Source organism: Mus caroli, unplaced genomic scaffold (assembly GCF_978045245.1).
Source record: "Mus caroli unplaced genomic scaffold, Mus_caroli_1 scaffold_1, whole genome shotgun sequence".
Lineage (NCBI taxonomy): Eukaryota > Metazoa > Chordata > Mammalia > Rodentia > Muridae > Mus > Mus caroli.
Genome location: NW_028227256.1, coordinates 149,837,797 through 149,853,769, shown reverse-complemented (window position 1 = coordinate 149,853,769; position 15,973 = coordinate 149,837,797). Strand labels below are relative to the sequence as shown.

The 15,973-nt window shown below is 43.0% G+C and overlaps 1 protein-coding gene across 2 annotated transcripts; it reads left to right on the top strand.

Annotated features, from left to right (window-relative positions):
* The first annotated feature begins 442 nt into the window (after window positions 1-442).
* Window positions 443-15,235, top strand: Tsen15 (tRNA splicing endonuclease subunit 15). 2 transcript variants are annotated; one of them, XM_021167359.3, is made up of 5 exons: window positions 446-648; window positions 3,338-3,419; window positions 3,724-3,859; window positions 14,076-14,217; window positions 14,686-15,235. In XM_021167359.3, the coding sequence occupies exons 1-5, from the start codon at window positions 523-525 to the stop codon at window positions 14,704-14,706; spliced, it is 507 nt and encodes a 168-aa protein (XP_021023018.1). In that variant the 5' UTR covers window positions 446-522; the 3' UTR covers window positions 14,707-15,235. The 2 variants fall into 2 exon arrangements, with proteins under 2 accessions (XP_085698075.1, XP_021023018.1); XM_085841949.1 differs by lacking the exon at window positions 14,686-15,235 and having other exon boundaries at window positions 443-648; window positions 14,076-14,265.
* The last annotated feature ends 738 nt before the right edge of the window (window positions 15,236-15,973 follow it).

The following is a 15,973-nucleotide window of genomic DNA, read 5'->3' as shown; positions in this document are numbered from 1 at the left end:
CAAACCCACTTGCCAAGTCCTACCCATCAGTCTGAAGGGTCTCATCTTTGGCTTTTTAAGTCATTTGTTTACGTTAGTTCTCAGTACCCGTTCAACACCTCATGTTTTTTTCTAATCTTGAAAGATGAACTTGCTTTACAACTGTGTTTTAATTTTAAACTTCGACAGCAGGGCATTGAATGAGGTCTTTTTCTGCTCCCAGGAATTGAAGGCAAAGACGAGTTAAGAATCCTTCATTTCTCAAGCGAGAGAGCACGGGTTTATGAAGGGCTGAAGAATTCTGAATTCAGGTTATTAGTTAACTTCCTCTACCCTACAACCTGCCCAAACTGGAGGTGGTTAAGAGGGAAGGTGGAGGGGGTCGGAGCTCATTCGCGCTGGTGCAGGTCCCTAGTCAGGGGGCGTGGCCCAGCCAACTCTCCGCCCAGTGTGCGCGGCGGGAAGCGGAACTCCCGCGCGCTGGACCTCCTGCTTCTGGCCGAGCGGGGTTTGCGGTGCACCACGGCTTTCTGCCCGGGCGGTATGGAGGAGCGCAGCGATTCCGAACCTACCCCGGGATGTAGCAGGCCTGGCCCGGCTCCCGTTCGCGATGGCGGCGGCGCCCACACGTGGGCTCCGGAGGATGCCTGGATGGGCACACACCCTAAGGTCAGGAGGCGCGAGGCCAGCAGGGCCCTCGGCACCTCGGCCCTCGGCACCGCGCTCCCTCTCCGGCCCGCGTCTCGGCGGAGGACGCACGCCAGCCTCGCGGCGTGGGGTTGGGGGAACCCCGAGTGCAAGGCCACTGGTCGCCCGCAGTGTCAATTTTGTTTGTTTATATGAGTTATATAGTACAGATTAACACCATTCTTGTCATGCTGCCAAGGCCACTCTTAACCCAGAGGCCGTGATGAGCCCTCCATTAATACCTGTTTTCCTAACTATGTAGTCCTTTCTGAGTTGGACTGAGTCCACAGCTAACCGCAGAAACAGTCTGTGGACTAATGCTGAGATCTAGGAGTCCGCAAATAATGTATTTAGGCACAGTCGTATTACACTTAGCCTTAGGCCCAAAGTGTGCATCTTGATTTTGTATGGGGACAGAATCCTAATTTTTCTTATTTCTTGGAAAGCTTGAGTAAGTTCTTGTACAGGGCAGAGAACTATTGAGGTTGTATTTTCTGTGTTGGCCTCAAGGTTTTTGGTTTTTTTGTTTGTTTGTTTTGTTTTTAGTTTTCCGAGACAGGGTTTCTCTGTATAGCCCTGGCTGTCCTGGAACTCACCTTGTAGACCAGGGTGGCCTCGAACTCAGAAACCCGCCTGCCTCTGCCTCCCAAGTACTGGGATTAAAGGCGTGAGCCACCACACCCAGCTAAGCTTGGTGTTTCCTTATGATTTCTCATCATCGTCTCCATAAACAATAGCGTGGGAATGTTACTAGTTACCATAACGACAGGGGAGGAGGTAGAGAGAAACAGAGAAGACATCAACAGTGACTAGGAACATGGACACCAGTTCAGACTTCCCAAGTTTGAATCTTATTTCTGTTACAAAGTTGGTAAACTTTGACTTGTTTGACTTCATCGCAGTTCTGCTTCAATTTTTTGACGTGTCTCGGTATATTTACCTCTCTTCATTAAAAAATAGGGGATAATGGTAGTACCTCATAGGGTAATGTTTATAAGGTGTCTGACATATAAAAAGTACTATATAAGTATTAGTAACCCTTTGAAACTCCATCTCGGTTTGCTGTTGCCTTTAGACAGTTTTCTTACTTGCAGATTCTTTTCCTATTGAACTTAATGGCTGTGTAAACCACCAAATCTTCCTGATTTTTTTTTTTTTTTTCCTTCCAGGAACAACAAATTAGACCTTGTAGCGTAACACAAAATGATGTCTCAGTACCACTGTCAAGCACTTTTGAGATCTGGGGCACATAAAGTCCTTCTTTTGAACCTGCACATTTATCATGCAGCCAATTAGGTCTGCCCTCTTAAGGTTCTGGAATATCTAATCTGTGCATCAACCACACCTGCCCCACTGTGTGTGGATGCCCAGGGCCTTACCACACCTGCCCCACTGTGTGTGGATGCCCAGGGCCTTACCACACCTGCCCCACTGTGTGGGTGCCCAGGGCCTTACCACACCTGCCCCACTGTGTGTGGATGCCCAGGGCCTTACCACACCTGCCCCACTGTGTGGGTGCCCAGGGCCTTACCACACCTGCCCCACTGTGTGGGTGCCCAGGGCCTTACCACACCTGCCCCACTGTGTGTGGATGCCCAGGGCCTTACCACACCTGCCCCACTGTGTGTGGATGCCCAGGGCCTTACCACACCTGCCCCACTGTGTGGGTGCCCAGGGCCTTACCACACCTGCCCCACTGTGTGGGTGCCCAGGGCCTTACCACACCTGCCCCACTGTGTGTGGATGCCCAGGGCCTCCCTGCAGGGGTAGATTCCTGGGATTTTCCTATTACAACCAGCAAGTCTGAAAGAAGTAATTTTGCTTCTTTAAAACTCAATTAAATAACTCCCACTCAAGAGCAGGAGGTGTTCAGAATTTAGCAGATTTTTTTCTATATGCAAATTAGATGCCAGAGAAATTGAGGCATCCCATAACATAGCCCAATGAAAATCTAAATTTTTTTCTGCTCCGGGTGGCTATGATTCTTTATAGACTTGACGTTTTGTAGCTTATTCTTGGTTGCCATAATTTCTCCCACTGGACCATTGCGCTTCTCCATACACTCAAGTCCTGCAAGGCGTTGACTTTGCATCCATTCTGTCATGAAACGATCACCAGTTCATGCCCTGAGAACACTTCCTCTGACCTAGTCAGTTACTTTATAACTCATGCTTTTAATAATTGTCATTTACCTACCAGCTTTAAGTATAGCTAGTTCTCTAGAATGGAGGATTTGCTAAATAATTTTTAATTGAAAACATTTAAAAAAATATCCTCTACATTGTACATGTGCAGACTTTTATTATTATTTCTAAACATTATGTAGCACTTAAAATAACCTATAGATGGTTTAAAGACTACACAGATTATATATAAGTATTCTTGCATTTTATATAAGGGACCTGAACATCCTTAGATTTTGGTGATTGATAAGGTAGTGTTTTTCTTGCATGAAGGGAGACTGCCTGGATGTGTTTAACAATTGTAGATTTTTTTTTAGAGGCAGAGATAAGACCTTACATTCTTTTAACTTCTATTATATACAGAAGATGGTTTATGTCCATATATGTATATATATTATATGCATATATTTAGTGAATATTTGTTAAATGAAAGAAAATATTGAGCTATTATTTTCTTCTCTATTTAACAATTCCGTTTTGATTTTCAGTACTTAGAAATGATGGAATTAGATATAGGAGATGCCACCCAAGTTTATATAGCATTCTTGGTTTACCTGGATCTCATGGAGAGTAAGTTGCTTGTTTATTATATTGGTTTGCTATTGGGGTGTGGGAGTTTGGGGCATTGGGTTGTTATGTAGGGTTGTTCACATATAATAAGCAAACACTTTTTCATTTACTATTAATTTTGCCAGTTAATTTTAAGTTTCTTTATTCATTTACATTAGGACTTGCTAGGTCATGGAAAAGATTAGAAAAACAAAGAGAGGAGGTAATATTATGAGTGCAGTTTGTTCAACTGAGTATTAGAAGTTTAGAATGCTTATCTTTGCTTTTGAGTGAATGCATGTGTCCATTCTTGATGCTCTTTCAGGTAAAAGTTGGCATGAAGTAAACTGTGTAGGGATACCAGAACTACAACTCATCTGCCTCCTCGGCACTGAGATTGAAGGGGAAGGGCTGCAGACGGTGGTGCCTACACCCATTTCCGCTTCCCTCAGCCATAACAGGTGAGCGAGGACTTTTGTCTTAGTTTAACAGACCCTTGCCTGTTAGACTCTTTGTGGGTTTTCTTTCTTTCTTGTTTTTTTCTTCACTTTTATAAGTTCTTTTTTATATTTTTGTCAGTAATCTTTCATTGGTTGTATGTTCCAGTTTTTAAATCCACCCTTGCCATTTTTAAGGTACGCTTTAACAAGTATCGTCTTAATTTGAGTATAACCCTGTGCACCCATCCTTTCTTTCATGATCACCATTGTTGTGCTTAGCTTAAGGTAGATTTCCTGCTTGGCATTCTAAGTAAAGGTTTTTAATTTCTAAAAGGTAACAGGAGATTCTGTGTTTGAAAAATGACAGAGGAGGAAAAGGGCTTCCTTTCTCCTGAATAACCTCTGTCACCCTCATTTTTTAACAGAGTTCCCCAACACTTAATCAGTTACCACCCCTTGGAGTTCCCAGCCTCCACAGTACAGTCAAGCCATGGTGTGGTTGTTGTCGGGGATTACGGCTTCATTCCCAGGCCCTCAGTGGATCTATTATGTTGTTTATATCTGCTAGGTTTGTTAAGTTAGGGAGACAGTATTTCTGTCAACTGTCTCTAGGTTTTCCAATCTTTTGGAATTTAGGTTTTTTCCAACAGTTCCTTAATGAGCCTCTGAATTTTATTAGTATCCGTCATAATATCATCCTTTCATCTCCAGATTTACCAGTTCAGGCCTTCGCCATCTTTGGCTACGTTGAGTAAGTGTTTGTTTTATCTTTTTAAAGAATGAGCTCTTCGTGTCATTGGCTCTTGGTCTATTGTATGTTATATTTCCATTTCATTGATTTCTGCTCCATCATTATTATTTTTCCATCTATTAATTTTGAGTTTGGCTTTTCTTGTGTTTCTGAAACCTCAGGTACATCATTAAGTTATTCTTAATGCTTTCTTCTTACTAATTGCTATATCCCTAAGTTCTTTTAGATCAGAAAGGCTTTCACTACTGGCACTTTCCTGCAGTTGCAGATGTCTCACTAATGAGCACGTTCTAGGCAGTACTTAGAGGTGCTTGATTGGGACATGATGGCGTTGGTCCCTGCCTCCTGACTGTTACTGACTGCTAAGGTGTCCCTGGGGGAGAACTGCTGTCAGTTTACACTGTGACTGTCAGTATAGAAGAAGAGAGATTCCATGTATAACTGGCAAAGGCTTATTTAGATTAAATGGTTATTGTGATTCTACTGGCCTGGCACTCACTGAGAAGGCTTGGCTGCAGGGCCAGTGAGCTCTAGAGACTCCTGTCTGCCTTCCCAGTGTTGGGATTGCAGGCGCAGGCCCTCATGCTCACTCCTATTGTGGTGGTTATTTTTTAGTGGGGATTTTGAGGATCAGACTTAGGTCCTCATGCTGGTGCAGCAGGCTCTGTAGTGCCTAAGCCTTCCTCTAGCCCCTAGTTCTTCTTTCTTTATTGAATTTTAAAGGATCTTTTATTATAAAATAAAATTCATACAGAAGACCCCATAGTTCCAAATATCCTACTCCCATAACCATGGCGGAGACCTGTTCGGGCCTTCTCAGAGCCCTTCGCAGTGTGTGGACTGACTGGCTTGTTCCTTCTTTCAGAGGTGACCACTGTTCTTACTTTATGACAATTGACCTAGCAGCGCAGCTCAGAAAATATGTTGGGATATGAGTGGATGCAATTGACATCTTAACAAGAACCCTGATTTCATTTTAGAATATCCTGCCTGGCCCATATTTTTAGAAACAAATGACATGTCACACATCACAAAGCATACTGTTTCCAGGTGCCATTTGAAGCTGTGCAGGCTAGCTTCTTATGACTCTTATTTTTAATGCTCTGCACTTCTGACAACACCATAAATAATATCTTTATTAATAGGGAAATGGGAAGTATACTAAACCTGCTGGGTACAGTTTCCTATGTATTTACAATAGTAACTTCTTGTGTGCATTCAGAGTTCTGGAGTCTGTAAAACTGGGCAGCTGGCACTTATGACCTGTAGCTTGTGTCAGCTACAGGGCAGTTACAGGACGTGCCTTTAGTGTAGACAGACAATCCTACTGGGTCAGTCCAACCATTGCTCTCTTGCTGTTTGAGTGTTGAGTGGCAAACAGATTTAGTTACATGGCTCATTCCTTATGCTATAGAGTGTATATTTGTTGATTCCTTAAAAGTTAATAGTTCTGGGCAGTTCTTATTATCAGTTCTTAATGTCACTGTATATCTGGGTACATTTTTCAGAATTTCTGGACTTTTTTGTGTCCATTTCCTACTTGCTTTCCCAGGCTTTGGTCCTGGTGGCTTTGTTTTTGTAGTTTCTGGCACTAGACAGGCAGAATTCATTTTATTACTAATATAGACCCACAGCCATTCAAGCATAGTTAATGTAGCGTGTCACAGTTTTCAGTCTCAGAAGGGTGTGTGTGTGTGTGAATGTCTCACAGTTCAGTCTCAGAAGGTTATATGTGTGTGTGTGTGTTGCGTGAAATATATAAAAAAAACAAGGCACCCATGCTAGCGCCAGCTAATTTCTAGTATCACAGTTTCCCCGCCGCTAGGGTCTCCATGGTCCCCAACCTGCAGAGGGTCCTGCTCACATTCCCAGCCAACCCTGTGGTTAGCTGTCACAAATCCCTGTAAACAGGTAAAATCAAAACTCTAGAGGCCTGTAATTTATCAGTCAGATTAATATTAGTCAGTTCTCAACCCACAAAACACCCGCACAATGAGCTCAAAACTCAGTTGATATAAACACAAGCTACACACTTAGACAGGGCAAACGCATCCTACTTATTATTTAATCATCTAAGAAATCCCCAATACTTATGGCTCTCAGGACTGTGTGGTTCTGGCTCCTCTTCCTCTCCTATAGGTTCCATCTTGTCTCCTTCTCTCCGTCTCCCCCTCTTCCCTCAGTCTCTAATTCTCAGCCCACCTTCTTTTTCCACTGCCCAGGCATTGGCTCTAGCCTTATCCTTCACCTGCCTTCACCTACTTACAAACAGCAATCTACGAGTGTGTGTGTATCCTTCTGAAAATAGTAGTTTAATTACTCTTCCTTTGGGAGAATAAAATTTGCAAAACGTCTGTTTCTAATTAGTGGGATATTATGCTGGTGGATAAGAGTTGTCTATTTGCTATTGTTTATTTATTGCTTTTTTATTTACAATATTTTCTAGATAATTTTTAGTTTGCATTATGAAATAGTAAATTAGCATGGTGTATCCTCAGCTTGTGTTCTACTTAAATAAATCTCAGGGATCTAAGGAGTCAGCAACGCCCATGGATGTGAGTGCTTTTTTCCAAACAAAGCAGTGTATGGAGTCACACTCATAGATTTCCAGAGGTCACAGAGCTGATGGATTTAAAGATGAAGACTGGGGGCTGGCGAGATGGCTCAGTTAGTAAGAGCACTGACTGCTCTTCTGAAGGTCCTGAGTTCAAATCCCAGCAACCACATGGTGGCTCACAACTACCCATAATGAGAATTGATGCCCTCTTCTGGCGTGTCTGAAGACAGCTACAGTGTACTTATATATAATTCTAAATAAATCTTTGGGACTGAGCGAGCGGAGTTGACCAGAGCGAGTGGGGACAACCAGAGCGGGCAGAGATCCTAAAAAATTCCGAACAACCATCTGTTCAGCTACAGTGTACCTATATACATTAAATAAATAAATAAATAAAAATAAAGATGAAGACTGGGGATGTGCTCAGTGGGTAAAAGTGCTTGCTATGCAAGCCTAGGGGCCTGAGTTCAAATCCCCAGCACCTATGTCAAAAGCCAGCTGTGTGCCTGTAACTCCAATGTTGGGGGGCAGAGACAGGCAGATCTTGAGAGCTTGTTGGCCAGTCAGCCTAGCAAAACAATGAGGTTCTGTGAGGGAATCTATTTTAAAGGAATAAGGCAGAGAGAACAATTAAAGACATTCAGCATCCTCTTCTGGCCCCTTCATGTGTGCAACTATGCACCCCTCCCCCACCCTCCCCCATCACACACACACTTAGAACAGTGTGAGACCACAAGGAAGCCTGCGTCAGTTTGAGTCGTGTCCTATCTTTTTCAATGCGGATTACTGGTTTAGTAAGATGTTAGAGAGGCTGAAACTAGAACCATAGCTGGGTATCTAAGCCCTTCTGTATGGCTAAAATGAACTGGGAAGAATTGATTCTTTATACGATTATAAAATTCACAGTTATGGAGTGCAGTTTTCACATCATGTTCAATCTCCTTTGTTTTAAGATGGTAAAGGTTGTCCTTGCTGATAGCTCTGCATTGCCGATCTGTCACACTGACTAAACCGTAAAGCTTCCTCAGTGTTAGAGGGCAGTGCAAATGGGACGCGGAGCCTTCCAGACACACATTAGAGCTTTCTCTGAGTCACTCAGATGTCCTCTTTCTTGGCATGACTTCTGGTTCGAGTGTCACTTCAGATCAGGAAGCAGCTTCAGCACTCTCATCTGTCCCCCAGTTTACCTCTAGAAAACGGAAAGCCTACGACCTTGCCCTAGGGCATCGGGGTTAAGGGGACTCCTTTGGCAAGATTCCTGTACAATGAAAGAATATTGGAGCCAAAGTTAGGATTTTTGGTTTTCCTAATCTAGATTATTTAGGCATGCCATATCCTGTTTGCCATAACCCTCTCAGAAGAATGCACCTCCTTCTTCCTATAGTGAAGTAAGTAAATTGTAGTTCTTCTTTTTCATTTGTTATTTTTCTCTATATAACCTTTGAAGACCACCAATAGTAATTTTTCTTTAAATGACATGATCACTTACACAAGTACTTTACCAGCTATTAGTGTTGTCCCTGCAAGATACCACAGCAGCTTCCTACACAATATAAACGGATAAATTATTTATTTGTATGCCAGTTGAATTAATAGATTTGCAGGGAGAAAAATGATATTTTAAAACAGTGAGCTGTATAGAGAAAATTAAAATTGTGTTTACTGTTCTTACATTAAAATGATAAATGTTAAGATGTAAATAATCATATTTTTTAACCATTAAATACAGTGCATATAAATTAATGTGAATGTAATTCTAGACTATTGGAAGGCAAAATAGGAGGATGTTTTGGTTTGGGGAGAGGATAAGAAGGTAAATTTCAGATTGCTCATGATTTTTCTCCTTTATAGTGGAGGCCTGGGGTCAAGGGAATAAAGTATCACAGACTTTTCCTACAAGATGCCCAGAGTCCAGGGACGAGAGAACAGATTATACTCAGTGTGGTTAATGTCAGAGGGATGTGACTACAGTACTGCAGAAGACTGCAGAGGGAGAGACAGAAGTCTCTAATAGTATAGGAGCAGGTGGGGAGTCTGGAGCGTTCCCTGGATGACAAGCTATTTGAAAGAAGTACAGACCTTGAGATGGACAAGGAGGCTCCCAGCAGCTGTCATGGTGGAAACAATGGTTGAGCCTGAGCAAGCTGAGAGCCATGGCTGGTTGGTTGTGAACGGGTGTGCAGTAATGGCAGAGGCAGCAGCTTCCCACATGGGTGAGGGCTCTGTGTTTTGTGTCCAAGTTCATTTATGCATGTGAGTTGGTCAAGGATGAGAGAGATGAAAACAAGTGGAGGAGTCGGGTGGAGCGAGAGGAGAAACAGAAAGAATGTTTAAACAGTCACCATCCGGGGCAGCAGGATCTCCAGGAGAAGCAGCCTGGTAAGGTGAGGAGACTGGGATCTGAGCGTAAGGGATTCAGAGGTGAGAGAGCAGAGCAGGAGCTTTGTCAGTGAGGGCTTTAGGAAACAGCACTTGGTCCTGAAAGGGAAAGTGAGTCAGCATGGGGGTGCTCATTTGTTTTGCATTAGGGATCCCAGCTGGATGGTGTAAGAGGCTGTTAGTGGGGATGTGCGGGCGCTCCTTCACATCCCTTCTTTCCTCTGCTGAACCTTGCCAAGTTCCTGGCCTCTAGGTGTTGCTCTTGGACGCAGTCTTCCTCTTCAGGCTCACTCCCTAGCAGCCTCCTCAGCCCATGGTTAAATGTCACCACTACACTGACGCCTCCACAATTTATATCTCCATGTTTCCACTTTAACCGGCACTGTGAACTTCAAACTCATATATGTAACTCTTTACTTGAAATGTCTACCGTGTTCTAAAAAGTGACCAATGAGCATGCCAAAGAAGAACTGATGTGTCCTACATCTGCTCCTTCTGTGAGGTCTCCAGGTCACACACACACACACACACACACACACACACACACACACACACACATACACTCCAGGTCTCTCACATACACACACACACACACACACACACACACACACACACACACACACACAGAGAGAGAGAGAGAGAGAGAGAGAGAGAGAGAGAGAGAGAGAGAGAATGAATGAGAGAAATATATATCAGTGGAGAAAATGCATATTTTTCTTGCCACCCCTTATATTTGATGACAATCAAACACCCTCCTCCTCTAAAATATGCCCAGAATCTCAGTTCCTTCCCATCTCGGCCACAGCTTCCCTTCTGGACTCACTGAGGTGTTAGGTTACTATTCTTCGCACATTAATTGATAGGCAACATATCATGGGTTTGGTATTAGATCCACAGAGGGGAGACCTCACTTCATTCTTTCCTTTAACCCCAGTGCCTAGCCCGGTGCATGGTATACAGAGCTCAGTATATGTTGAGTGGCTAAGCTTCCGAGGCAGCGAGTTGGTAGGTGATACAGTAAAGAATATAAGGATGTTTGTTAACCATATGTCCTTTCAAGGGTTTGCAGAGAGGGGTAGAGAGGCGTGTGTCTGGGCACTGCCATTTGCTTGCAGAATCTCACCTTTCCCTGCCTTTCCGCTGTAACTGCTCACCTGACGAAGGTCACCCACCATCTGACGAGGCAATCCACAGTGTCTTTTGTATCTTTACCTTCCATGGCGGTCTTTCTCACCCGTATGTACCCTGCCCTTTCACCTTCTGTCCCCATGCAGTGTCTCACAAAATGAAAGGTTAGAAGTTTCTTTACGTCATTTCTAATCATTACTAGTATTTTAATTGTTTTTTCTCAAGACAGGATCTTACTCTATAGCCCCGGCTATGTTGGCATTCACTTGGTAGCCCAGGCTGGCGGGTTGATGAGCCTCCGCCTTCCTCTCCTGAGTGCTGGAGTTATCGGCTTCCACATCTGATTGAGACTTAGTACAGAAGTGCTATGGTTTTTTCTGAATTACAACTTTGTTCTTTAAAAATACTCCTTTCTGAAAGCATGGCTTTTATTATAAGTTTACTTAATGGCCACTTACTTGAGGCCTGAAGTCTGGTAACTGATAAAATGACCTGCACTGTTTGGCCTCCGTCATAGTCAGGACACACGTCCTCTTGCAGCCTGTGCTGGGGTCTGCTGCTTGCTGACGGAACCCCAGCTCTGGCCACGGCTCACAGTGACACTTTTTTTCTTAACCCTAAGGAAAAAAATGTAAGCTCATATTTTTTCTTTATTTATTTTAGCAAAATGACTTCCCAGTGAGGTGACTAGCCACACAGGCACTTGATTCTTCAGCAAATCCCCACTGAGAGTTCAGCTGCCTTGTTGTTGTTGTTGTTTTCTTAAAAAACAAAAAACAAACAAAAACCTGGGACGTTGTGACCTGATTCCCAAAGAGGTGGCCTGTTCTCCCTGGCATTTTTCTTCAGGCCTGAGCTCGTGGAAGAACACAGTGAATTTTGAGCTATTGCAGAGCTCAAAGGCAGGGATTTTGTCAGGGATGCCTTTCCATTATAGCACGCTGAGGCTGATGAAGAAGTCAGTGCCTTTTATAGATAGAGTCACAGTGTATCCTAGTTGGCTATTGAGTACAGAAGGATCTGTGAATCAAAATTAATATGATTTTTAATTCACGATGCACTTTATTTCAGTGCCTTTAGTTAAGAGTAATACTTGACTCAGTTTCTTATCCTCACTGCAAATCTGTACAGATCCCACTGTCTTTGGTTTAGGGTCATTAGAGAAAAATCAAATTTAAGATTTATGGAAAAGGCTTAAATAATTTGGCTTCTGGACGTTATGCCCAAATGGTGTCAAAAGGAGAAGTCTGCCAGCAGCATCAAATTTTGCTATTGATAATCAACAGCTATGATTATTATCAACATATCCTTTTCTTTAGTTGAGACTTTCTCCCTGAAATTTCATTAAGTAGAAAAGAAATCCTTGTTCAGATGTAGAGTTCTCTGGTTTCTAAGTAAGGTTTCACATTTATTGAAATTTCAGTGTGTTTTACCAGTCATGTTATTTTTAAAGTAGAACCTCAGAGCATCTGATGTTATCCATATTTTTTAATAATTAAGGTGGCAATGGCTTATTGGCTTATGTATTTTTATGAGCTTATAAAGTAAAGGGAACAAAGAATAAAGTCCTGACTAGAAAGATGATGGCTCTATATTAAACACATGTTCAAAGTAGACTAGACATGAGTTTGAAGAGGAAACTTTGTAAAACTGCCCAGCTGAGGCCAGGCAGTAACTAGGTACCGTTCTGTCCTCTGTCCCTGTGAGGACACTGGTAGTTTTCCCACACACTGCACCAAGTGGGATAAACAGGAGCTTGGAGATGGGAACTTCCATTTAAGTTGGCAGCAGTTTCCCTTAGCTCTGAGAACAAAATCTCTTTTACAACTCTGGAGTTAAATCTCTAACCTAAGAATGTTTTGGTGTTGAGGATTCCAAAACCAAATATGACCTGAGACTGAAAGAACAACAGTCAATGCCGTGGACGCTTCCATCCTCACTGGCACTATGAGATGTTCATGCCTCGCCGAGCTCACCACCTCACCTTAGGAGATGTGCACACACAGAAACACACATACAAACACACACACACACACAGAGGCATGCATGGATATACAGAGAAGCATACACACATAGACACATACAGGTGTACACATGCACAAATACTCACCTACCTTTAATTTAAAAAATAATAACTTATGTTTAAAAAAGAAATTGAATAAAGTCTTAACAAGGTCTGTCTTTCTGTCCCTCCCCTCCCCTCCCCTCCCCTCCCCTCCCCTCCCCTACCCTCCCCTCCCCTCCCCTCCCCTCCCCTCCCCTCCCCCCCCCTCCCCTTCCTTCCTTCCTTCCTTCCTTCCTTCCTTCCTTTTTCTTTTCATCTCTGTCCTGGTCTCACATAGTCTGCCAGTACGGCATACTTAGAGAAATTTACTTTCAGCGTGTCCATTACAGGGTTTATGGGCGTTGACTAGGCTCTGTGTAATGTGAGCGGCTGAGAGCAATGTTGCTCTTGCAGAAGCCTCTGGTTTTGTGCCCAGCACCTATATGGCAGCTGGCTGGCAACTGCAGTTCCAGAGACTCCAACACTGTCTTCTGTGGGCGCCGCACACACGTGATAGATAGGTAGATACGTGTAGGCAAAACACTCACATACAGAAATAATTTTTAACAAGCAATATTTGACAATTTAAATAATAAGTATAAGGGGAGAATGGAATTAACTTTTGAGTGAGAAAATGATGCCAGAGAATAGTGTGAATAAAGGAATATCAGAAATCTTGAGAATGTTAATTAAAAGACTAATGTGGCTTCCTCCAATTAACTTGGGACAGACACACCAAAAACAAACCTGACAATAATAGGAGAACAGTTGGGCCAATGGGTAACCAATGGAGAGTTACATATTCAAAGGCAGTAGTTATAAACCCCATGGAGAAACAAGAGGCGTGTTTGTTACGTCTGTTGGTTAGTTTTCAGATATTTTGAGTCAGGGTCTCACTGTGTAGCCCTGGCTGACCAGGAACTCTGTAAACTAGACTTCTCTAATTTCCTGTGACTCTCCTGCTCTGTCTCCCGGACTGGGAGCACAGGCGTCTTCCATCACAACAGCCCTATAATCTGTTTAAAATAATAGACCCAAGTGTCACTTTGTTCCAATCAGTAACCAAGTTGGAAAACAGGAAAATTAACATCTATGGTCCTTAGCCAACTAGATGCACAAAACACTGTTAGGTTGTAGTTGTAGTTGTTTTATAGGTTTCAGAGTCAGCTAACCCGGAGAGAGTGAAAAGGCAGTATGTAGGCCTTTCTTAGGGTGTCTGCGTGAGAAGACAGCTTCAGATGTTCCCATTTGAGCCTATAGACACGGCTTTAGCATTTTGGATGCAATATCCTATCTTTCCCTCAAGAACTTATACTGTTTGATCTTACTGTTAATTGAGTAACCATGAGTCTCAAACAAACTTTGTCTTCATTTTCAGGATAAGGGAAATCTTGAAGGCGTCTAGAAAGTTGCAAGGCGATCCAGAACTGCCGATGTCTTTTACTTTGGCCATAGTGGAGTCAGATTCCACAATAGTCTATTATAAACTTACCGATGGATTTATGCTGCCAGACCCTCAGGTCAGTTTTGAAGTGATTGACAGGAAACAGTAATGGGAGAGAGAGACATGGCCTGACCCCAAGTGTGGATCAGGCTTCCACTTCTTTTGCCATGTGAGAAATTCAAGGCAAAAAAGGCTTGGTTTTTATTCCTCAGATAAGAAAAGGCTGCTTTTTCCTAGCTGTTTTTTGAAGAAATAATTTAATTTTCCTGTTTTGTGAAGAATATCCCATTTTTCCAGAGCATTTTGTGCAGTCATGCATCTAAGTAGCTGGAGTGAAATGCAAAGGCCAGTAACAGTTGTAGTCAGTTGCTTACTGAGAACCCTGAGTTAAAGTTCTGTCCCTAACATTTTAGTACATGTCTGGTATTTGCTTGCTCAGCATTTGTCCACCTAACTGTGATAGTTACACTAAATATCTTTATAATTTTAGTCTTGCATGTGCTGTCTATTACTTGTTCTCTGACCTTCTTCCTCTGTGTTGCAGAATATTTCTCTTAGAAGATGACATCTGCCCTTCTTGGTGCTGACTTCAGTTCTGAAAGATTGGATGTGAGGCTCCTCATCGAGCTGTTGTCTTTTATCTCAGAGGTAGTCAGGGCTGACTTAGCTAGTCCCAACCCATAAACTTCCTTTCAGAATAAAGCCTTCTCCGATGGAAGCACTATATTGCTTGCAAATATAGTTAGCCTAGAACTTTCTTATCAGAGACAGTACAGTTAAATGCGGGTTTACATCAAGGATACGTGCAGAGTTGTGGAGCCTGGCGGTGCCTCTGCCATCCCACACCCATAGTCAATAGATAGGTATCGGTGAGCGGTACGGAGAAAACGCTACAGCAAGAAAACGGACACAAGAGCATTAACGTGGTCATGGGTGTGAATGACACGTCAGGCTATGAAAGTGACAATCAGATTACTGGTCGTGGTCTCAGTAGGATGGCAGGCAGCAAATGGATGCATTTGCCCTTCTCCACATTTCATTTGTCATTTGTATTACTTTTATAATAAAATGGTTTAAAATAAAAATATCTTGAAATCTCTCATAATCATCCATCATTGCATGCTAAAGCTAGCAATGTAGCTAGCCTTATAACAGCACTTTTATGATCTGGGCTGCTGTCTCACTGAGGTGCCACTGAGATGCGCTTCCTCTCTCAGCCTGTTGTCGCCTGTGGCAGCTTCCTATGTCTGTGATGCACTCCGCCTCTCAGGGTTTGGTAGAGGCCGCATTCTGTGCCTTGCCAAATGGGCTATCCCAGCACAACTGGTTGCTTTCTCAAAGCCAAGAGTCAGCAGGTTGGACCTATTGTCTCATGTCACAGGTTTCCTGTCTTTTTTGCCTTGTTTCTCAATTAGAAGCAAGTCACAGTTTCCACCTACACCAGATCTCATGGCTCATTAGGAAGTAGTAGTGACAGGAATGGGGAAAAACAAAAACAAAACCAACAACCAGACAAAAGCTGGGCGTAGTATGCAGAGTGTAATAGGCTTTTCTTGCTCTGTACGTGACCTACGCTCTTGACCATGCCTGAGACCCACTTTTTCTTGATGAAAGACTTTCACAACTTCAGATTCCCTTTGCTGCCCCCAGAAGGCTTGAAGAAACGTGTTTCTGCCACTCCAGTGTGGCAGTTCCAGATCCAAGAGTCCTAAAGTATAACTTCTCACCTTAATTCCTACTGTGTCGCATTGGACTGCATGTAAGGAATTCTTTCGTTTTGGTGCTGGAGAAAGCAATCTACGTTTCAGACAGAAACGTGTAGCTTAAAAAGG